Below are 23,644 nucleotides of genomic sequence, written 5' to 3' on the forward strand. Positions count from 1 at the left end.
ATGCTCACCTTCTGTAACTGAGAAAATATTTGCTCCCGTATGCGCCTTTTTTCTTGCTCAGCTCTCTCCCGAAGTTTGTCCCTAGCTCGTGCAATTTCAGTTTTGGTTTCCTCTCGTGCCCTCTGGTAGTCTCGGAGCAACAGTTCAATGTCTGAAGGATGCTGAATGCTTCTTTTTGGTTCTTGAACTCTGTAAGGATAGGTAAGTGTGGGAAAATACACATAAGTACTTGAAATCAGGCCACCTGACAAAATACCATGAGAAAATAATCTTTCAACACAGAACAGGAAAGTTTGCCAGAAAAGCAATTAAACCCCACCAGATTAGCCTCCAAAGTTTCTCTTTGCTCACTAAAGGCTGCACAGACATCAACCTTGGAAAATTATTCAGATTGCAAGTTGTTTACCACTGAGTTTACTCCAGAAATTGCACTGGTTTCTGAGTCAGCTCTCCAAATGATCTAAGGTTACCACTTTGGCATATCACACACAAAATAATTGTGTTGGGAAAATAACTGTCTCCTGACCTTCCTCAAAGGCAGCAAAAGTCATTCAGGGGATATGGTGGAGGATGAGAAATTCTAAACGGTAAAGTGTTGCAGAACTCTTCGATATTTAACATGAAGCTATTTCCTCTGGCTTTTAAGTATGTGAAGGAGTAAGAAGACAGACAGGTCTGTAACGAGTCAAGACTGAATACTTGGCTGTCCCCATAAATCATACACATAAAACAAATTAGACGCTTGTTGTGGACCGAAATAAACTAGACAGAATATTTCAATGAATGTTTTCTAAAATCAGCCACATTTTTCCTGAAAGCACTTTCTGTCGCAAAGTTCAACACTTCTGCATTGAGAAGAATTCTGTCACAGAAGTCTCAGATGTCAGCAAGAACCATTAATGCGCACCCACTCTGAACAGTTAACGTACACCAGGCCAAAAGAGAGGTTCGTAATGCCCTACCTGGTATTTTCTACCACATCTCTCCTCAGCTGTTGCAGATATTCTCGGCGTCTGCTGGGGAGATCTAGATCCCTCTGACTTGCATCCAGTGTCTGCAACAGACTTAAATGCTTTTGAGGACTCAGACTTCGGCTTCTTTGGTATCTTTGCAGCCTTTTTTCCCTTTCTTTCCTCAGAGTTTCAATAGTCCTCATGTGTCTGTTGGGGAAACGTGATTAGAGCAACAAAATGTACCCTGTATGTTTCTAGTAACCTTTACAACCCTGTACTTCAGAAAACACTTAAATATTAGGTAGCTTTGTAATGTCAAATTTATAGGAACCTAGTACCACACACACTCTTCGCAAATACCCCTTTGGCCATATGGTGACAGATGATGCAGAAATTCTAAAACTCCACTGCTTTTATAACAGTAGGAGATGCTTAAGAGGGTCTTGGTTACTGCTTATTTGTAATGGCTGAGAGACAAATTGAAGACAGAGGCTAACGTAGCTACTGCTAAATATTTTTAGTTACAAGAGCTTCCTAAACTGAGTTCTATAATCCAATTGCAAGCATCTAGGATCTTGATTTTTTCATAATTTTGTATATTTATGGGGTTTAAAAAAATTTTTTGCATATTCATACAGCAGCATTTATTCACAGAAGCACAAGTGAGATACTCCCGTAAACAGCATGTATCCATTATTTTTACATTGCAATTCATCAACAAAATACATTCCCACGATCACCAGGTACTCATGATCACTCTTACATTTGCTAGAAGTTTTGAGTGAGGTGACACTAGATTGGATTCTTAAACTTTTCCCTATTTTCTTGAAGTCAGCCCAAAATTTTGTCTTAAATGCATTACTTAACTGTATATAAAGTAAGCTTAATACTGTATCACTTCACATATAGTTCATTCTGTGTGACTAAGTGATTTAAGTGCTCATTACTAAATGCTCTTTATGCTGCATGAAGTGTACAGTACTTAATAAGTAATTACCTTTCATAAAGTTGCTGCTTCACTGGAATTGCCACCAGGTCATCGGTAGTTCCACTCTGCAGGACCTTCAGCAGGGCGTCTGTTTCCCCGATGCCGTAATTGAGCTTTGCTTCGGTCAGTTCCACAGTGAGGGGATGCTGATGCAGATCCAGGTGAATGCCAGACATGATCTGAGCGCGCTCTCTTTGAAGTCTCTCGATCTCTCTGCTCCTGCTATCACAAAGCTGGGCCTTCCCTTCCATTTCTGTTGCTCGTGTGCTTCTAGGTTTCTTTTCTGCCTGACTTCGTAAATCGGTCACACTGCCACTCAAGCTGAGTAACGAAGAAGGATGGCTCCCCTTAACACCACACCAGTTGCTAAATTTATTGTGTATGGGTAAGTCACGGAGGCTATAGCTGCGAGGTCTGTAAGGCTTTGTAAAAGTAGTGTTTTTGTTGAGAGGAATTTCAGTGTCGCATTCGCTTTCACTGACAGAACCTGTATTGTCGTCTTGGAAGGAAGTTTGCACGTCGCTCACATCAGAGAGGGGGGGAAGGCAGCTGTTTTCATTTTTCCAGAAGAAATCGTGAAATTGTAGAGAAGATGCTTCTACCAGAGGTTCTGAGGACACACCAGCATTTGTCTGACTTGAAAAAGTGGCACTAACTTTTTGATTAAAAAGTAAGTCAGCATTTGGAGGTGGGCAGTTATGAATCAAAGCAGTGTCGGAATTACCAACATATCTTTCATGTGTGATTCCAGCTGAAGAACCTCTTCCTCCCCTTGTGACATACATACAACGAAGCGAATGTGCCAGTGGGTCTCTGAGGTCTCCTGTTAAAACTTCCCTATGGCCAGACACCTCCAACATACTACTGGAGTGATACAGCCGTTTTGCACAAATGGTAGCATGGGAGTCAACCATGACTCTGGGCTGTTCCAAGTCTTTTGAAGCATCCTGTCCCAAAAGCTCTTTGTCTGCTTTCTTATCTGAGAAACTTTCCAATTTCTTTCTTACACCCTTATGTTCTCTGGAAGTGCTAGATTCACTGTCTGTTTCTGTCTGTGAAAAACTGTCCACACGAGGTTGCATGGACTGTGGACCTGCCCTCTGCTTTCTCTGCTTGTGACGGGGACTTGAAGTGTCACCAGAATGTCCAAGAGGCTCTTTAATAGGGCAGACAGACTTGCTAAAAGCAGTCTGGCTGCTGGGACTAGCACTAAGAGTAAGAATAGGAGAAGAGGCCCTATCAACTAGCAGGGTGGTTTTGTAACAAAATTTTCTTTCTGCTGGGACCTCCAGTTCACCAAGACTTCTTTTATCCTGAGCATAAGACGCTGGAGATTGAGCAGTGTTATTAGTAGGGCTGCTAACTACAGTGCACGAGGAGCCATCTTGCCCTGAACTCAACGAAGACGATGTGACAGATGAAACTCTGGTACTAGCAGAAGTAACATTCTGCTGTGCATTTAGTGATGTTTTTTGAAAATCTAAGTTAGGAGTGGAGGTTCTGGGTAAGAGTGGCAGACTCATAAAGGAGTCTTCCAAAATGCTGTCAAGACTATCCTGGAAGTCAGGATTGCCCAGATTTCTCATCCCTGTTCGTTCTTGTGTTCTTTCTTCAAGAGAGAGTGTTTCCTCTTTCCTTTTGGGAATCTTACCTACTGCATCTGCACCTATTCCTTTCCAATCAGTATTTACTGCCTGAGCTGCCCTCAATTCATTTTCTATTTTTGCCTCCAGTTGTTTTTCTTTGTGTTTGCTTTGAGGTTCTTCCAAAATCTCAGTTTGAGTGCCTACATCTGCTGTAGTCTGAGTGCAGCTATCTGATCTAGTAACCTTTACAACCTCTTCAGTTCCTCTTTCATTGATTTTGGCATTCTGCTCATTTTCTATAATACTCTGTTGGGAGAGACTTCCCAACAGCTCAGAAGTGTTCTGAAGCAGCTGTGACAGATGCATGGACAGATTTTGCATGCTTGTACAAGAAGAAGGTTGATGAAATAAATCTCTGTTTGTTTCCTGCTTTCTTGCAGAAACATCTGTATAGCTTCGCTGATGTCTTCTCTGCCTTTTATACCTTCCTGTAGCTGTTGTTTGTGTTCCCTGCTCACATGTAATCCCTGGCAGTTTTTTGGAAGACCTTTCAGACTCAGAAGGATATAATAGTACAATTTCATCAACCTGAACTGAAGAGTTACCAGGTTGTGCAGAAGGATTCTCAAATTCAGCAGCGTTATTTTCTGGATTAGTTTCCAATATCTCACTGGATGCGTTGCTATACCGCTTGGTACTGTCGCTTGAGTATGCAGATTTTAAGTCTTGTCTGACACTGTCCCATCCTTGAAGACCTTCAATGCTGCTTAAAGTGCTCGACAGAACTTTTGCTGTAGCATATGAACTGAGATGAGAGTGAAAAGGAGAATTTTGAGAATTCAATCCATTGTCTACACTGGAACATCTCATAACTTTACGATTTTCCAGGTTTAAAGGAATTTGATTGCAAGAGACATCACTTGCACTTCCAAAAACATACTGTTTCCAGCCAATCCTGCATGACCCACCTTGTGGCCATGGTTGAATATATGGGTTGATATCACTTGAACTAAAACGCATCGCATCTTTATTGTCTTGCAAAAATAAATCTGTTTCAGGCTGGTATCTGGCTTCTTCAACTTCCCCTTCACTACACTGAGCTACAGAACTACTCTTTGAACCAACATTTGCTTCTACACCCACAGAACAGTGAGCTGTGTGCTGTAAGGACAATGGAGATTGGGTACTACAGTCTTGTAAAGACTGGCTGCTTTGGGTTCTTGCTGAAAAATTTTGCAAATTTTTGAGGTCACAGTTTGCAAGCTTCTTAGTTTGTGCCATTCTTTGCTGAAACCTGGGTTTAGATTTAACTTGTAGAAAGTTCTTTGATTCCAGCTTTGAAAATCTTTCAATTCCACGAAGATCATCTTCAGTTGGTGATGGAGGCTCTACACTCATATTTAAATCTTGTAGTGATTTAGATGCAGAATATAACAAAGGATCTCCCTTAGGTGAAGCTTCCAAAGTATATTCTGTATCAGAAAAGACAGCAATAGCTGGGGCTGATAGTCTGTGACTGTATAAATAAGGTCTCTGTTCACTTTGTTTACAGCTCTTTGTATTCCGTGTAGTAGAGTATGATCTTTTGCTCCTGAATTGCACCAATTTGGATTCTTGAGGAAGCAAATTATGGTCTTCTGGTAAAAAATTTACAGAGGTATTTTCATTATTCATTACAGAAAACTTCAGTCTTTCTGATTTCAGAGTCTTATTCCTCATTGTAGCATCTCCCATTGTTGAACAATTGTCTGCATCAGCATCAAGGCTATCAATGCTTGAACCTGTATTATTTTTGCAAAGTAAAATCTCTTTTCTACCATCTGTATTTGTTCTGTCTGGCACCTGTTCTATCTGTTCACCTGCAGGCATATACTGACAATTATCTTGCACATCTGCAGGGTTTTTTTCAAAACCCAACACCGTGTGATACAGTCGCCTGGAATGAGTGCTTCTGCTGTATGTGGGATATGCTGGACTAAACAAATTGCAGGTGTGTTCATGATCCACATCAACATCTTCTGGATATAGATTTTCCAACACTGTAACTTCTGAGCCTATTAATTCATTTGCAGAATTTGAGGACGCATTAGTTTGCTTTTCAACAGGTTCTCTACTTAATGTTTGTCTCTGCTTTGTCTTTACTGCAAAATGTTCAGCCTCAGTATTTGAACGCAGTTCTTCCTCATTTCTGTTAAGTATTTTTCTCATTTGTCCCTCTTTAACAAGAACTGCCCTTCCAGTATCCCAAAAAGGTAATGATGGTAATAAAAGAGAACTATCATTTAGTACTTGCTCTATGTGTTCTGTGCAAGCTTCTTGTGGTGAAACTTTACTCCAGTAGTGCTGATCGACTTTTATATCATTGTCAATTTTTTTATGATTACTTCCATATACAGGTTCCCCATCTGCAGCAGAATGTTTATATGAAGTAGAGTCTGTGTCTGATACTGGACAATGCCTGTTTTCTTTTGCAAGAGAAAGTAAAATACTTCCTGAGGCATGTATTGGCTCGTCAAATACCACAGCCTTATCAGACTGAGTGTCTTGTATTTGCAAAACAGCAAATGGAGGTTGTTTCAATGTACTTGTATGTGAAATATCATATACGCCAGTTTCACCATGGCCTATATCTGGAGTTAAAAATGATTCTGAAAATGGTGTTAAGGATGGGTGATTGTCACTTGCAAATACTTGGGGAAAACCTCCGTCTTTCACAGAGCACACATCAGCAGAAGTGGAGGAAACTTGCTCGGTCAAAAAGGTGTTTTGAAGTGAGTCCTCAAGCTGACTAAATATTAGAGATTTTGAGTCATCAAGTAAGCAAGAAGTGTCAAAAGCACTAAAGTTCTTGGAGCTTTGAAGTGGTTTATCAGTTGGAGCATCACCTGCAAGGTAGGATGGATGAGACTTCGATTCTTTGCTGCCAGTCCGTCCTTGGCTCTGAAAAGCAAGTGAGCCCGATTCTGGTATAGTCACGCTAGAAGTGTTACTGTAGTGTTCTGAGTACTCATGAATTTTATTTTCTTCTATGTCATTGCAATTCTGGAAAGAACCTTGAATTATTTCCTCCTTTTGATCTGCTCCCACAACTTTTTCAGGGAGTTTATTGTTCTGAGCATATGTAGCCTCTGCAACTGCAGAATTATTTTTTCTTTCATTTCCTTTTTGAGAAATGTCAGGAAAAGTTACAGATACACTTGAAACCGTTGAATCACTTTCAAAGTATTTAGTTTCTTCAGAGAGAACAGCATCGGTTTTACCTTTGTCTCCATTGCTGGCCATCAGAACATCTGCAGATGATGCTGGATGATTCAGGAGACCAGGGGAATGTTCAGAAATGCCTGAGTTCTTATTATAATTTAGAAACTCTTTACTGTAAAGTGGATTTTCCCACGGAGACTTGTTCAGGCCTTCTGAAAGGGTTGAAGCATTCTCAGAAACAGTGCTGCCTGGTTGGTCTACACAGCGCTCTTCAGAAGTCCCGTGTCCCTGATTTTCTCTGGGCTCATGCTGATACCCAGCTACACCAGGAGAATTTGCATTTTTACTGTTTGTTGTAGTATAGCTTGTGCTTAAAAATTTCTCCTCGTCATGCTGTGATAAAGTCCCTGAGTGAAGTACTTTCTGACTTGTATTAATATTGTAAAACATTTTTTGTGTAGAGATTTCTAGTAAAGAATGCATTTCCTGCCCCCCTGTATCTTCCATCACTTCTTTCTCTGAAAAAGAATGCAGGTTTGAATTATCCAAGAGCAGTGAATCGGGCCCAATGGTACCCTTTTCCTCTTGAGCTGTATCTTCTACGCAATTAAGGCAGTATTTTGATAGCTTATTAACCGTTAAATCCACACTGTGTTCTTCATGAGCACTGTTAACATCCTGAATTACATCTTCAGAAGAATCTGATTTTTCCAAGGAAAATGAGTTTCCTTTGGCCCCTTGCTGAAGTACAGCAGTTTCAGACTCAGGACCGCCTGCACTGTAGCGGGGGGAAGAGGTGTTCTCATTGCCAAGTTGCCCAGATATGGCATAATCAGGTGCACTGTTAAATTCAAAGGGTTCTTCCTCCTGCCTGTCCTGTGTGGTCCTGGTTTGCAGAAAAGCTACATTCTTTCTTTGCATTTTATCAGGGAGATATTTGTCTTCTCCCACTTTGTTGACTGCAACAGGCATACCCGCACAGACCTCACTCTCCATAAATGTTTCATAGTAAGGCAGAACAGCTCCAGTTCCCACACTGCTGTTAGACAGTTTTGTATGTCTTTTCAATGCAGTGGGAACATCTTGAACAAGATGGGAATCATCACCGACTCCAAGATACAAAAGATGATCTACAGACTGGAATGGGGAGTCTTTAAGTGAAACTTCTTGGGTTTTTTCAGTAGACGTCAGTGTTGTTGGTGGATTTTGTTGCTTGCTGATATCTTCATTATTTCTAGAAAAGCTGGTAGACACCCACTGGCTTTCTGTTAAGATTTCATTTAATCTGCTGTCATCACGCGTTATTTGGCAGCTGCCTCTGTCTTCAGGGAATAGTTCATTCAGCTTTTGTAAAATTATCAGTTCTACCTCCTCCGTGTTTTCTACAAACATCTGCTTTTCTTTGTCTGTTTTGGCCATCTGTACTAGATTCATCAAATGCACTTTCTCCTGCTCAGTTCTGGAGCCTACTGGATCCAATTCACAAATACCAGGTCTTCTAACAATACTGACATTCAAGTTTTCTGAAGTGCCACCACACTCAGGATATTGCATAGAGCAACTCATATACATATGGCTGTCCTCTTTAATGTGGAGACTTTTAAATTCTTGTTCAATTCTATATTGGCCAATACCAGTACTATCATCAACTGAATATTCATATGCATTGATATCTTTCATGAATGCACTTCTTGTATCTGTAACAGAGTCCACTGAGCCACCATCTTCATTCATTTCAGTAGGGTCATGGTATCTTGAATCATCTTCTAACAGTATATTCTGTTCTAGTCCTGAAGCTGTCAGGTATCTTTCAGGAATCTTAAATTGATTTAAAATTTCCTCTTTGTTATCTCTGTCACAGTACATCTGATGTACAGCTGGAGACTCTTCAGTAAATAAAACATTTTCATCTGTGCATATGACTTCTTGCCTTGTGACAATCAGCCCCTCAGTGTTTGTCATGGTAATTTGTTTTTCACTCCCAGTCTCATCACATTCGTTAATTTTGTCTTCCCAAGGCAAACAGCACGGTACACAACTTTTCAATAAATTGCTAGAATTTTCTCCTCCTTCATTTTCAGGTTTTGCTAAAATATTGCCTTGCCTACTTGTGATTAGTACCGTTGCAGCTACGTCCTCTGTATTAAACACATTTTCTGTTGTTCTGTTCATCTGTAAGAGCCCCTCAGAAGTATTAAGGAAGCCTGAAGTATTCTGAGTAGTATCTGCCATGCGGGAACACGCAGCCGAAGCAGTGTTTTTGGGAGCAACAGAAAATGCTGGTGAATAAATACCTATTTCTTTTTTCTTGCTGTTTTCTTTTTGGCAAAAGCTGCTTGTTTCAAGTTGGCTGCCAGAATGCACAAGTGCTTTTGGTTCCCGCCTGTGTTCTAACCCAGTGCTGGCTACACGGAGTTCATCTTTCTCAGCCTCATCATGTGTCAGGCACAGATTTGTATAAAACTCACACTGAGCTTCACAAGCTACAATATCAATAGGTTTCTTTGGATTCTGAGACAGACTAATGCCTTTAAAATCCTCTCTGTTCCTGTCTTCAGTTACACTTTGGATTTTGGCTACTGTGTAGTCAGGTAAACTTTCAATCTGTCTGGATTTAATTTCCAATGCATTTTTTTCAAAGTTGATTGCACTATTGATTAATTTTATTTCTTCATCAGTGTTTGTTTTTGTATTATCATAAGAAGTCACAGTTTCTTCTGGATCAGCTTCTGGGTTTCTTAAAAATTTGAATTCTTTATTTATGTATGGACTCTCCTCTTGAGAAACAGTGGCTGATGTATTTGTGTTGTATTCAAATACTCTCCCTGACTCTGAGTTTACATCATCAACAAGCAAGATACCCTCCGGACAATCACCTTCCAAAAAGGCCTCTTTCTCTTCTCTTGATTCAAGTAAAGATTTGTTCTGTGTTTCTGTTTCCAAGAGAATGGCTGCATCAAATTCCACAGAAATGTCGATCATCTTATGTGTACTGGTTTTCTGCCCTGTTGATTTTGAAGAACATGTTGTGCAAAGGCAGCCAGAACGTGCATCAGAACAACTTTCTGTGGCACTAACTTCCACAGTAAGATTAGATGAAGCATCACAATCTCCTTTCACTGTTGTGACATGCTCCAGTCGTTTATCATAAGTTTCAGTCTCAGATGCACTTTGAAAAAGATTAGCTTTTGCTGAAGCTTTGTAAAAAATGCTTGAATTGGATTCTGGGAGAAAATCATTTGTACTCTCACAAATATCAGCAGGGAAGGACTCCGTGTGTTTCCCATTTACATTCACTATGAGATAACTTAGTTCATTTACCACTAAGTTTTCATATTTGGATGAAAATTCTTTCTGAACTACAGCCTCAGAATTCAAGATATTGTGTTCTTTGCTTTCACTGCTTTCTTCTCCTATATTACCAATGCATAATGTAGAATTTTTGGAAATTTGTTGGGATGAGCAACTTGCCCGACTCTCTGCTAGAGCACATTCATGGGAATAGTTTTTTGAAACAGATTTGCTTTTGAATTCATGATTCAGTGAAGACAAGTCTTCATCTTTTGATTTGTATTCTTCATTATCTCTGAATGAAGGCACCTCTGGCACAACCTCTGCCAAGCTATCTGTGCTTATTTCCATACAGATAATCTCTTTTTGAGACATCTCTATTGGTGTTGCAGATTGGTCATAACTTGCACTGCGAGCAACAACTGAAGGGTTACATCGGTATGTTGTCTTCTGTGAGGAAAAATCTGTCTCTGTTGTTACTTCTTCTGCAGTTATTTGTTCATAATCCATTTCTTGCATTGTTTCCAAACTACTTTCCCCGGATCTGAGGAGACCTACTGTAACAGGTGATTCTGCTCCTTGTCCAGCCAATGTCTGAAGCTCATAACTCCTTACTAGAGAGCAGTTCTTGTTTGTTAATTCACTGAGAAAGAAACCCTCATCACAACATGCTGGTATTTCCCCTCTCGGAAAAAGCTGCCCGTGGGTTCCAAATTGGACTTGTTTCACTGCAGTTGTCTGTGGTGAGGTCATATTATGAGCAAGTCCTGTAGAAGGTTCAGCAGCAGGTGCACTGACACAGGCACTTCTACTGCCCGAATCTGTTGATTTTGTCATCAAGTTATTGTAGTCATCATTGAGGTCATCTTTTTCAAAAGTTCTGATGAAATCATCTTCTAAATTTGCATCTATGCAGCCATTTCTCTGTTCCAAAACTTGCATTGGCAACACAGTAATAAAAGGTGGTTTTTTCAGATTGCAATCTTTTGGCAGGTCTGGGTGAGTCGTAGAGAGAGAGTCCTCCTCTTTCCCAGGTACCAGTGACAAGCAGTCTGCAGCGGAGATGCTTTCAAAACAGCTGAATGTTTGTGTGCATTCAGTGGTAGACCTATAAGTAGGCAATTCACTCATTTGTTCTTGTTCAGGATGATTTGACCTTGAATTTTTATAATAATCATGCTTTGGTGAAATAGGAACAAAAGAGGAGCTTGGTCCTACTGAGCTGACAAATGAGGACATTATGTCTTCAGATTCCAAGGAAGAATTTTCATTAGAGTGTGTCCATCCCTTAAGAATCTTATTTAATGATCTGCTCCCAGGAACAATGCTTGCAGTTGTTGTTTCAGGTAAAGGTACTTCTGATGTGTCAGATGAGAAAACTGTGTTTATTTCATTTATGCGATGTGATAAATGAGTAATACTGTGTATCTGCTTAGAGCCAGACACAAAGCAAACTTCAGCAGCTGACTGCTTTAGATCATCCTTCTTCAGCCAAAGCTCTGGTTCACTCAAAGAGCACAGATGAGCTTCTTGAAATTCCAAATTTTCATGGGAAGAAGGCACTGTTATTCTGGGGCTGCTGATATCAACCTTTGAGTCACAGGAAGACCAAGCATCAGCAGTAAGCAAAGGATTTCCGCTTGTGTAATACAGTTGTCTATCAAGAGACCTTTCCTGTTCTACAAAGGAGACTTCTGTCTCCTTCAGCAACTGCTTGCAAGCATTACTGGAAGCAGGTTGTTGTTTAGTGTCCAAATAAAAGGAACTGCTCAGTTTCAGATCATAGTTTGTCCTTTCTGTATCTCCGTCGCAGGTCTTGGACTCATGGTCTTCCTCAGTCTGTATAGTTGGTGATCTAGGAGTTTGTAACTTCCAAAAAATCTCTGCTGGCACTTCATCAGATGAATCAGATTTGGATTCTTCTACTGGATCTTCTGCTGGCATCTCTTCTCCATCAGCTAAACTGTCGAGAGAAAAGCTCCTTTCAGGCTTTCCCAGTCTCCTACGAGATGCATATGATGTCACCAAAGATGAGACATGGTGATCTGTTCTGCTTTTGTAAAGCTTAGCTGGCTCATGGTGGGCCTTTGACTTGTGAAATCGACTTGTATTTTGCTTTTTGGTTTTATTTTCCTTTTCTACCAGAGAGTCTTGTGACATTTGACTGTCATCACTCTCAGAATCTTCTGGGTTGGCAAGACATTTATTTCTGTCAAAATCCTCTTGTTTCAGTTTCTCTGTGAAAGCTTTTGCGTAAGCGCAAGACAGAGAATCTACAGAATAGGAACTGTCAGTATCAGAAATCTCATTTTCATCATCCTCTTGCCAGTTGCCCAGCACATCTGTTGCTGTTTTGGGTACTCCAGCATTTAGCACCTCAGCACTGTGCCACTTTTTTTCGACGTAAGAGAGTGGTGCATGTGTATTCATCTTAGTGAGATTTCCTACTGATGTTGCTACCACCAGAAATTCTTGCTGTTCCACTGATTTCTCGTGACTCGGCAAGGCTGAGTTTGGCTCTCTCTTCCAGTTCTTGACCATTTGGTTTAGATGCACTGATGGTGGGTTTCCGTACACTGTTTTCTTCATTTCTTTAGGAAAGTTTTCTGGAGAAGACCTGTGGCCTTTTCCATTGCTATCCATTCTAGTCTTTTTATGAGATACCTGAGCTCTATTTTGTTCTAGGCTGCTAATTACAGGCTGACTTAAATCTCCTAGCACCTTTGCTTTTGTCATTCTTGTCCCTGTAATAAAGGTTTCAGGCTCATCTTTCTCCTTAAAAAGATCAGGAGAGGGGCCTTTAGAGGTCTGGTTTGGAGATCCAGCTTGCCCTGGGTTATTATCCAACTTTTCAATTTCTTGATCATTTCTGTTATATGCCATGATAGCTGAATCATTGGAGTCTTTTTCTGCTACTTTTTTATTTCCAAATGAAGATGTTTTTTGTTTTTCAGTTAGCTGCCTCTGGACTGAAAAGGAGATCCCTTTTTCATCATTAAGGTCATCGCTCCCAGAAACGTCTTCACCTCTTCTGCAAAGATATTCTACAGATGACAGTCTCCCTGTTGTACTGCCTTCACAGCATTGATCAGTATTTGATGAGGTAGATAACTTTGAGACAGTCTCCCTCTTCAACAAACAGCTATGGAAATAAAGAAAAAATAAAGCCCAGTCCTTGCTTGAATAACATATTTAACCACTTCCACATCAGTAACGTCTTGTAGTTAAGAGTAACAACACATGAAACAACAATCTGAATACCTTTCAAAAGCAAATTCTAAATTCTAGCAGAAAGAAACAAAAAGGAGGAAAAAAAGAAAATTCTGACAGTTATCATACAGTCCCCTAGATACCCTGTAATATGTTCTGCAACACAAAGGAATAGCTCAATGCTACGTGGTGTAGCTTGAAATTTAGTCTCTCTGTAGGCTCAAGTAGCTGCAAACATTAGTTAAAAATAAAGAATGGCTCTATGTCACAGAAAACCACTTAGCAGAGTTTAGCTGCTTAGTTTAGTTTTCCTGCCTCCAGGACCATGTTCTGATAGACACCCTAGTGCCTCGATCTTTTAACGTAGCATAGAGATCTTTATTTAGCTTAGAGAAAGGCTGGCCAACTTAGAAGTCCAATCCAGAATCACCCCAATGACACAAATATTCTGAAGGAAAAGTTTTACCCTAATCAAGATAAAATAATGCAGAAATTAGTATTTAACCAACAGTTTGGACAAGGTAAGAACAAGAGTTAAGCCAGTTCTGGAAAGCATGCACAAAGAGGTTAAAAGTGCCGAAAGACTTGAGAGAGCAAAGTAAAAAACAGTGAGAAAAATCATGTCAAAGCGCTAAGCGGGGAATGTGCTGTACAGATCTGAGGAAAAAGGACAAACAGCTCCAGTGTGACATATTTTTTAAGTTCACTGATATTGCAAGTTTTCAAGTTGTTTCAATACATTGAAAGGCATTCTGGATGGCCACTGAAAATACCTTGAATTTAAATTACTTTTGAAAGTGGAGAAGAATTGGCAGATGTTAACTTACCTGGGTACCTGGGGCAGACGTGGGTTACAGAATGAATGCTGCCTGTGCTGCAAGGAACTCGAACCAAATAACTTCCTTCCCTTTTGCAACTGGTGATCTGAAGAGGACCATACAGCAGTATTTTCATTTAGCACTTGGGATTGTTTCACACACTCTTCATTGAGCCAGCAGCTAGCTTCCAGCTGCTCTAGGTTTTGCTTGGCTTCGAGTAATTTCTGCTTCTTGACTATCCTTTCCAGTTGGAATTTGACCTTTTTCCGCCTGATGTTTCTTTCTGCCTTTTTTAAGGAGTATCTTCGCAAAAGCTCCAACTGCACCAGTTTCTTCTTGTTCTGCTGGAGCAGGGAAGGGCAGATTTCCAGCCCAATGGGACACTGTGCCTCAGCCTCTGCATACAGTGTAGACTCTGTTTGCACTGCAAACTCCCTCTGCTGTTGCTGAAGGGCAGCCAGTCGTTTATTTTCATTTATAAGCCACTGCTGGTCTGTAAACAAAACAATGATTAAAAGAAAGTACAAATCATAGGGAAAACATTGTTTGTTACTATCTTGCTTCTTAATTTAATCAGCCTTGATTGCTCATCTGACAACAGAATTTCTATGCATGTAGAGCAGAGTCTTGACAAACCATTCAGAGAGAAATGTATCATTGCAGCACTTTAATGGTAACCGAAAGCCTCTCCATTGCGATAAGGACTCACCAACAACTGCAAGAGATAAGCAGGAGCTTGGCTGATACACCTAAGGAGACTAGTAGATAAGACCTCGTTTGTAAGGAAAAAGTAGAACACATTTCAATTTCTCAAAGAATACACTCAAATGTCACCTCAATGTTATTGTTAAAATACAGCAGAAGCATTAAAAGGCCTGAGTTCAATTCTGTGCACTTTTTAGACATAGGGTATATATTCACAGTAGCAAAGTATGACTTAATTAGCTTTTTACTGTGAAATATGCTACTACTACTGCTTTATTTATTCTGAAGTCACATGCTAAACTTTGTATGTGTTACTTCGGGAATTAATGCATGTGCACTGAGAGCAGAGTTAACAAGGGAACCAGAAAAGGCAGTTGTACAGAGCTAAACAGAGCCTCTGTGTTAATGCAGCAAATGGAAATTCATGCACACGGTAATGAGCCTTTGGCTAATAAATTCCCACATTTCAAGTGAAAAAATAAGTACTTGTGCAATCTTAAAATGTTACTAACTTCTCACCACAGCATTTGAATGTTTTACAACGATTCTAAAATGAACATTTCTCTTTGTGCCTTTTCCTTCTATCATTTCCTTCTTGACTGAACCAACAAAACCCACCTGCAAACGATTTTCTCTCACTTACCTAGTCATGCAGAAAATGAGGGAGTCCAGAGCCATGCTAAGGGAGCTTGTTTAGTACAGCAAATGGCAATTTTTATGCTCTCCCTTATCAGTGGCAAGTTCAGTGAGCCTGAAGGCTAGACCTCTTTACACCCCCGCTAGGACGTGCCTCATTTGTGGGAGCAGCTGCCAGTCCTGCAGATGGGCATGCAGCTTTCAAAGTGGGTTGAGGACAAGGCTACAAGGAAGCCACCTGTACAGGTACCTGCTACACAGTTCTGCCAGCCTCTCTAAACCCACCAGATGAAAACTTCCCAAGCAACACAAGCCCTGTGTGGCACCTAGCTGAGGTAAAGCAACAACCACAAATTAACTACCTGTTGCAACTACAGCTGCTCCAACAAGTACTTGCCAGAACAGCCTGATAGAAGCCCACATATCTTGTACATGAGCACTTTAGCAGGCAATGTACTCAAAATAAATCAAATACCCTCACGGCAAGGACACAGGTAAAGCCAACACAAACTTTAGCTAGGACAAACACAATTCAAAAAAGACAGGCTCATACCACCAGTGAACACATATTTTTAATAAAATAACCACTCCACAAAAAGACTTAGCTTCTCTGGTTTTGTTACTGTCCCCCATATTTCATACATGCTAAATATGCTCACCAACCAATTAACTTAATTTGATAATAAAATATGTTACCTCTGCTTACACACTTAGTTTTCTCTAAAGGTTCAGAACCTGATCTTTGCACTCAATGGGGAAGCAGTAGAGAACACAGAACACCAGGTGGATTTGTTTTAAACCCTGGGTGCAAGGCTACTTTATACCGTGTTGGGGATGTGGCTAGAGCTTTTTCAGAGTGCACTGGCTTCAATCTGAGCTATGATGAACGGTAACAATCAAAAGAAGGGATTACTGAGATTTCCACTGCCAGATCGTGTCTGATGGCTTGGACATGTTCTCTTAAAGCAGTTTATTCATTTTTGTGCTGCTATAAAAATATACATATTCAGCTGCACAAAGCAAACACAAATATATCCTTAGCTGAAAAAGCAATGTAAAAATCATAGGCAAGCTTTCTTGAGAAGGAGAGCATTTCTTAACAGACCAAAGCTTTGCAAAGCATTTATGTCTTACTAGAAGCAACATTTTTTTGGCTGGGTTTACCTTCAATCTGCAGTCCTTTACTGAATAAGCAATCTTTCTTTGCTTATTTAGGGGGTTAGGAATTAAGAGGTATTTAAGTCTGATGTGGTGAAGGAAGGCTACCCACAGCTCTGCACAGCTGAGCTGTAAGAGAGGAACTTTGGGTTGTGGAAGTTTCCCTGATGTAACAAATCATTAGTGCACAGGCAATGTCGGCATCACTTGCTTGGTGATCTTTTAAACATATTTCATTGGTGTCCCCTACCACAAAGAGTCTCCTGTCCTGTTTGTGTTGGCAGCTCTGCACATAGCACGTGCACAGAGGTAGGAATTCTAACTCTATGGTTACCCTAAGGATAAAAGGGATATATTTGATTAATTATTTTTGTTAATTTTTCTTAATAACATTGTTAACTTTCACATACAACATTTTTTTCTCAAATCTATTTCTACATCGGTTCTCTTTAGCATGTTTCTAGGAAGCAAACTATGTGGCAGATGTTTCCCTGCAAGAGAGCTTCAAGCTCTAAGATGCTAATTAATCTCTGCTCACAAACTTGCCTCTGTCAGGGGCTGAGACACAGAGGGCACAGAAAATAAAAAGAACTTTGGTGGGCTGCCAAGTGAAGAATTTTATTTGGCTGGCCAGAACTACCTGCCTGGCTAAGTGTAAAGGGAGCACAGCAAAACCAGCAGAACTAGATGGAAGCAGAGAATCAGTCTACAGAGTCATGAAATAAAGACATTTTTTGGGAACTGTCCTAGTTCTCTCTATTATCTAGATATCCTAAGTCCATTTCTTCTGTATTCCATCCCCACAATTTCCTCTTAACCAATTCATTGTGGATGGTACAATTAAAAGACAGCAAACTGCATAAGTTTGGGTCTGACAAGTTTCAAAAAATTCACAGTTTTCTTCTTCCAGGAACCAATAGCAGGTTTTGCCAAGCGGGGGCAGTGCCTCTGTAATAGGCATATTTTGCTTATCAGGAAACCTGGATCAAATCGTTAATTAGAAGACAAACTAGAGAACACTATGACCACCCAATTTCAGTAGTCAAAAATATCTCAAGGTTTAAAACATTCCCAAATCAGTCTATAAACTCATTAAGGGGCAGCCCAACCCCACCAAACTTGCTGATTATGTCTGCCGGCATGCAAAGCAAGTACCTCTGGGGGCCAGGAGCCACTGGCACTAAAAAATACCTCCTCAAATAGACTGTGGCTCCACTTTCTGACATAGCTATTTGCCTTTCAAAATGATCACTGATCTAGCCTTTAGTACTCTTGCATATCACTGTAGAACTTCCTAGAAATAACTCCTATTTGAACAGAAGAATGCCTCTCTTCCTTTAATCCAGTTTTGGTTTCAAACAAATTCAGCAGTGGAGAATGCAACACCACTAATTAATCATCTATAAGGTAAACAAAACTGGCATCTTACTTTTAATATTAATTTGTCACACTTTAGTTTCTACGACAGAATATCCTCATATATTTTTCTTCACACTATAAAAGGGGTGTATGGTGTAAAATATTGACTATATAAAAGCCAGTGAAACCCTCTTTCCCTTAACTGGGGCTGGGATTTTAGCTCTGAACTTTGTGTCCCACCTACTTCTCAGGTGCACTTTATTTGTTTTGATTGTTTAAAACTCACATAGTAACCACAGAAAACTCAGTTTGAGCTGCTGTCTTATGTCATGGCTCCATTTTTCCTAATGAGTGAAAATCATTGAAAGCACATGAAAACGGTTTATATTGTTACAGGTGACATCATCAATGAAATGCGTAAAGATAGTACCCTAGCTGACACACGTCACTGTCTTAGAAGTGCTGCTTGGTTCCTGTCACATCCTGTTGTTAGAGCAGTTTCCCCTGAAAGCTTATGGTAGGAGTTACCACAGTCATCTCAATTTCAGTCTCCCAGAACAACTCATTGGATGAAGCGCAGGTATATCACAAGAAAAACTTAAAACACAACAGTAGCTTTGGTCTACATTGCAACATGGCGGAGTTGCACTACAAGTATGTGCAGAGCAAAGCTGCGGGGAGCTTGGATGGGGAGCAGCTTGGGAGACAAGAGGCTCAGGGCCACAGATGGCATGCTGGTGCCATCTCTCCCAGCAGTGAACCTGCAGAGCTAATTAAAGAGTGCTGCTGGTGCACTGCAAAGGAGGCCCTTTAGTCCTGTTAATCAAAGCTTAATAACTGTTCTCAAGCAAAAGGCAATTATAAGAGAAAACTAGTAGTAAGCTGTAATAAAAGTTTCACCTGTAATATAAAGCATAACTAGGACAAAAACATCGAGATGATGAAAGAATGCAGCAATGGAAGGGAAGTGAGAGAGGGGAAGAGGCAAGTACCCACTTTCTTGGATCTGCTGGTTGATTAGTGTTTGGTCATTTTCAAGTTCCTGCTCTGCTTTGATCTGTCCTCTCAGGATCTGCTGCTTTAAATCCTCAACATAGAGCTGCTGCCGCTGAATTTGTTTTCTGTGGAAAGCTTCCTGGTCTCTTAGTTTCTGCTTGTACTCTTCATGCACTGCATCTATTTCTCTGCTGTTAGAAATGTTGACAGTGAATTTAAACCAGAAACAAATACCAAACATTTCTAATAAAACAAGTCAACTTACTAAAGAAAGACAAACAATACTGAAGATATTGTTTTGTTCAACAAAAGTGCATTGTAACAAAACCTCATGATGGTAAAATAGCTGTGTACATGCATGTCACAGCAGGCTACAATCCTGTGAGTATCATAAATCCCAGGAAACATAAAAGCTCTTGTCGTGCAGCAGAAAATTTCATCACGAGAAAGATAATAGCCAAAAGAATTTAAAAAAATATTATCACTTTTCATTTTGCTGTACATCTTCCAAAAACAAAACTGGGGAGGAGGTATTCCTTGGTGCCAGGGAAGGTTATGGAGCAGATCACCTTGAGCACATGCAGGACAACCAGGGGGTCAGGCCCAGCCAGCGTGGGTTTAGGGAAGGCAGGTCCTGCTTGATGAATCTGATCTCCTTCTGTGACAAGATGACCTGCCCAGTGGATGGAGGAAAGGCTGTGGGTGGTGTCTGCCTGGACCTTAGTAAAGCCTTTGTCACCATCTCCCACAGCTTTCCCTGGAGACACTGGCTGCTCACGGCTTGGGCGGGTGCACTCTACGCTGGGTAAAAAGCTGCTGGACGGCCGGGCCCAAGGAGTGGTGGTGGATGGAGTTACACCCAGCTGGCGCCTGGGCAGGTGGGGGCAGGTCTCTTTTCCCAGATAACTGGTGACAGGACAAGCGGAAACAGCCTCAAGTTGCACCAGGGGAGGTTTAGATTGGATATTAGGAAATATTTCTTCCCTGAAAGGGTGGCCAAGCATTGGAACAGGCTGCCCAGGGAGGTGGTGGAATCACCATACCTGGAAGTGTTTAAAAAACACATAGATGTGGTGCTTAGGGTCATGGTTTAGGGATGGACTTGGCAGTCCTGGGTTAATGGTTGGACTTGGTGATCTCCGAGGCCTTTTCCAACCTAAATGATTCTATGGTTCTATTTTTATGTGTTACAAAACTTTACAACCACTACACAGGATTTTTGTCATCTAAGTACTTCACAGTGCCTTACAGAAATAACATTCTGCTCTGTTTTCAGATCAAAAATCTCCAAGCTAGAAAGGGTTACAGGCATTGCTGAGGTTACACTGAGTCTCTGGCAGTACCAAGGAAAGAACTTGATCACGCAATTCTCTGTTGGATGCAACAACTCTGTTAGGTTACTGTGCCTGTATCCGGAGCAGAAGTGTGATCAGGAAAGTGACTATAAACTGTGAAAAACTGCCTTGCAGTCCCTTCCAAGATGTTTGGCTCCTGACTGTGTGCCAAAATTTTACATGCACACACAGACACAGTAACAAAATAGTATCTATTCTTAGCATGGTCCATGATAATATTCAAAATACTTTAACCTTCTAAAAGGAATATATATTCTACCTGTTCACACATTATCGTGAGAAATTCTTGATGTTAAAGTTGTATCATATATAAAGGTGATATATGATCTTGCCTGTTGTTTTGTTTCTAAACACATTATTATACGAAACCTCAGGAAATTAATTTTTTAAATCTTGAAAACATTTGTAATATATTTTACTTATGAATTAAATTATTTATTATAATTAGGTATTTATTATCTTTTTAAAGAGCAAAGGTATCAAAACTGTAAAAAGTCCCTGAAGATCAAAAGAAAACAAAAATATAATTTCAAAGGAAATGCTTTGGAAACATCATGTTGTTTGCAAAATCATTTGCAACACAAGGTCACCTGTATGAAAAGAGCATTTGACCTTTGATACATAAGAATTACTTTAACATCTTTATTTAGAATTATGTGTTCAAAGCAACCATTTCTACAGCAACTACTTTGATTTTGTGTGCTAGATCAGCAGACAAAATAGATGAAACAAGCAGCCAAAGTCTACAAATCTTCTGGAATACCTTTACAACTTTATTAAGCAGTGGGAAAGCTTCACTACATAAAAGCCTTAAGATTCTCAATAATTTACAATTTTAATGTGACTCTCGCTCACCTGAGGAAAACAATTCAGTTTGTTTTTAATGTTTACATAAATGTAATGCTGGTGAGAACAACTGAAAAGAAACATCATCTGTTCAGTTGTCTGGCACAGTGCAAATATTTAGAGTACAAACTTTGTTACTGTCATCTGCTGAATGGTTTGTGTCTGTTTGGGACCCACAGGAACAAATTGTGAGAATAGGCAACTCCAAGATCCATTTGTCCTTGGCTCGACTACAAAGATGCCAACAATCTGTGATTTGTAATTTTTTCCTCTTAGATACACTTTAGTTGATCCCCAGGAAATAGGAGTGGGATGCCTCATTTCTCATTCAGCTGAAGGAGGTTTGAACTGACACTTGACTGCAGCACTGAAACACTCGTATGGCCATCACAAATCTCCAGCTGTTCAGGTATTTGTAATGCCACAAACCACTAAGGGACAAACTCGAAGGTTAAAGCTAGATTGGTCAACTGAAGAAGAATCACTTTTCAAACACAGTATTAAAACTGAAGCATCTTGTTTAGGAAAAGCTCCTGTGGTTTTAATGATAACTCTGAGGGAGGCTTTCCCTGAATATGGCCTCCAGATTACCTTCCATATTTTCAAAGGGAAATGTAATGGAGCAGCCAAATAATGTGGAGATTAAAGTACTAATCTGAGAAAAAACCTCTCTGATTTTGGAGTAATTATGTCACCTCTGAGCCTTCATGTACTTAGACTGCAAGATCTTCAGAGCGCAGACTGCCTCTGGCTGCCTATGCACTACACCTAACAGCCCTGATGTCCGCTGAAGCCTCTTCTTGCTGGTATGTCAAAACCAATAAACCTTAATAGCAATTGTAAATGTTAAGTCTCTGCACGTACTCTGCTGATGGGGTAGTCTTTAACCTGTTTTCCTAACAGACACAGAAAAGCTCTGATTCCTACGGTGGTACGAAAGTTGAAAAACGTCAGTCTAAATTTGTTATTGGACAATTCTGTGACCTTGGGCAAGTCAATCTGAGACATATGTGAGAGAAGCAAAGTACATTTATCCAAAAGGAGTGACAAGGATCCGTTAACATTGTCAAATCTCAGAAAGTCAAGTATCAATGCTCAGATTTCTTTAACACTATTAGCACCATTCTGTATGAGATTGAGAAAAATGGAGTAAATCATTGCCAATAGGGCTGAAAAAGGGAGTGTGATAGTAAAACAATAGAATTCTTGTTCTGCAACTGTTTACTAGAAGAAGATTAAAAAAAAATTCCTCTTACAAAATGTCTCATATTCTTCCTAACCATGACTTTTAGTTCTAAGCCATCATTTTCATAAAATCAACCTATCAGACTTCAAACTGATTACAAATTGAAACCCAGAACATTTAAGTATATAAAACAACTCAGTGTCGCATTTCAATCCAAAGACCTCACAACGCTCACTGAGGTGGTTAGGTAACATCTGTTTACAGCTGGGAGAGGGTCACAAGCTCTTCCCATACTTCCCAACAGTGCTGAAACGGCACCCCACATTCCTCCAAAGTATCAGAATAAGCAATGCAAACAATGCACACAGAAGTATGTTGTTTGCTATTCTCAGCAGCATTAGCATATTCCCTCATGTGTGTGGTAATGGCTTTTTGCTGAACTACCACAGAACTGTAAGATCCTTTCCAACAGGCACGTGTGTTTGCACACAGAGCAGAATACGATGCAGGCCAAACTGCTGTTACTAATCACAGCTCCATACTATGACTACACCCCAAAAAGGCATAGTACAGAGACATACCCATACTTTAAACCTTGGAAAAAAACCCACACACAATAAGCACTACAGTATTATTACTGCTTTTGTTCTGGTGGTGTAGCTGGTTGGTACAATTCTCACTAAGGTTACAGATTCTGTAATAAAATACTGTTGCTGAAGGTATATATACAAATTGCAGTTCTGCTACTATTTCAGTGACCCTCTTCATCTTCTAATTTTTAAGAGTTCAAACCAAAAACCAAGCAGGACAGTAAAGACAGGTCTGAATACAGAGACAGAACATTAGAAAACCCTCTTTAAGAAGCAATTTCATAAAAAGATGTCTAAGTGGAACAAAAAGATAATGAAAATTCACCATACCCACTTATATAATACAGGTATGCCAGAAGATGTTTTTCCTCTGGCTGTGAGACTACTGACTGTGAGAGCAACATGACTGGCTGGTATGGGATACAGATCTGTCCCTCACAGAAACTGCTGAAACCAAGAACATGAAGTAAGAATGCTCCCCTTCTACCTTTGAACATGCTTTGTCATGTCAGCACACTCTTGATGGTTTCTGGAAATCACACAACAAACTAACAAATGAGGTGACAACGGCCCAGAAAGAAAATAACAGATTTCCACACACTTCATAGCTAAATCACCTAACAGACAATTTAAAGACCAATCAGTTTGTGTAACACATTTCTGAATGATTAAACTAAAAGCAAATATCAATCCAGTTAACATAGAATTGAGTGGTCTCATCTACCTATGACAGAAAATGGCTAAATTCTTTTCAACTAAAACAAAT

At 40.1% G+C, this 23,644-nt stretch overlaps 1 protein-coding gene across 4 annotated transcripts in view; it reads right to left on the bottom strand.

Moving 5' to 3' along the window:
• Window positions 1-23,644, bottom strand: part of STARD9 (StAR related lipid transfer domain containing 9) — a 116,168-nt gene that overhangs the window by 8,620 nt on the left and 83,904 nt on the right. For all 4 annotated transcript variants that reach the window (XR_013929791.1, XM_080397658.1, XM_080397659.1 and 1 more), the window contains 5 exons: window positions 18,902-19,092; window positions 14,057-14,540; window positions 1,951-13,161; window positions 963-1,160; window positions 9-189 (listed from right to left, as the gene is read on the bottom strand). Coding sequence is in view for 3 of the 4 variants with exons in the window: in XM_080397658.1 (XP_080253784.1) it covers window positions 9-189; window positions 963-1,160; window positions 1,951-13,161; window positions 14,057-14,540; window positions 18,902-19,092 (12,265 nt within the window). In the remaining variant the exon portion in view is untranslated. The remainder of the gene's footprint in view (window positions 1-8; window positions 190-962; window positions 1,161-1,950; window positions 13,162-14,056; window positions 14,541-18,901; window positions 19,093-23,644) is intronic.

The sequence above is a fragment of the Falco punctatus genome (assembly GCF_963210335.1).
Source record: "Falco punctatus genome assembly, chromosome: 7".
NCBI classification, from domain to species: Eukaryota; Metazoa; Chordata; class Aves; order Falconiformes; family Falconidae; genus Falco; species Falco punctatus.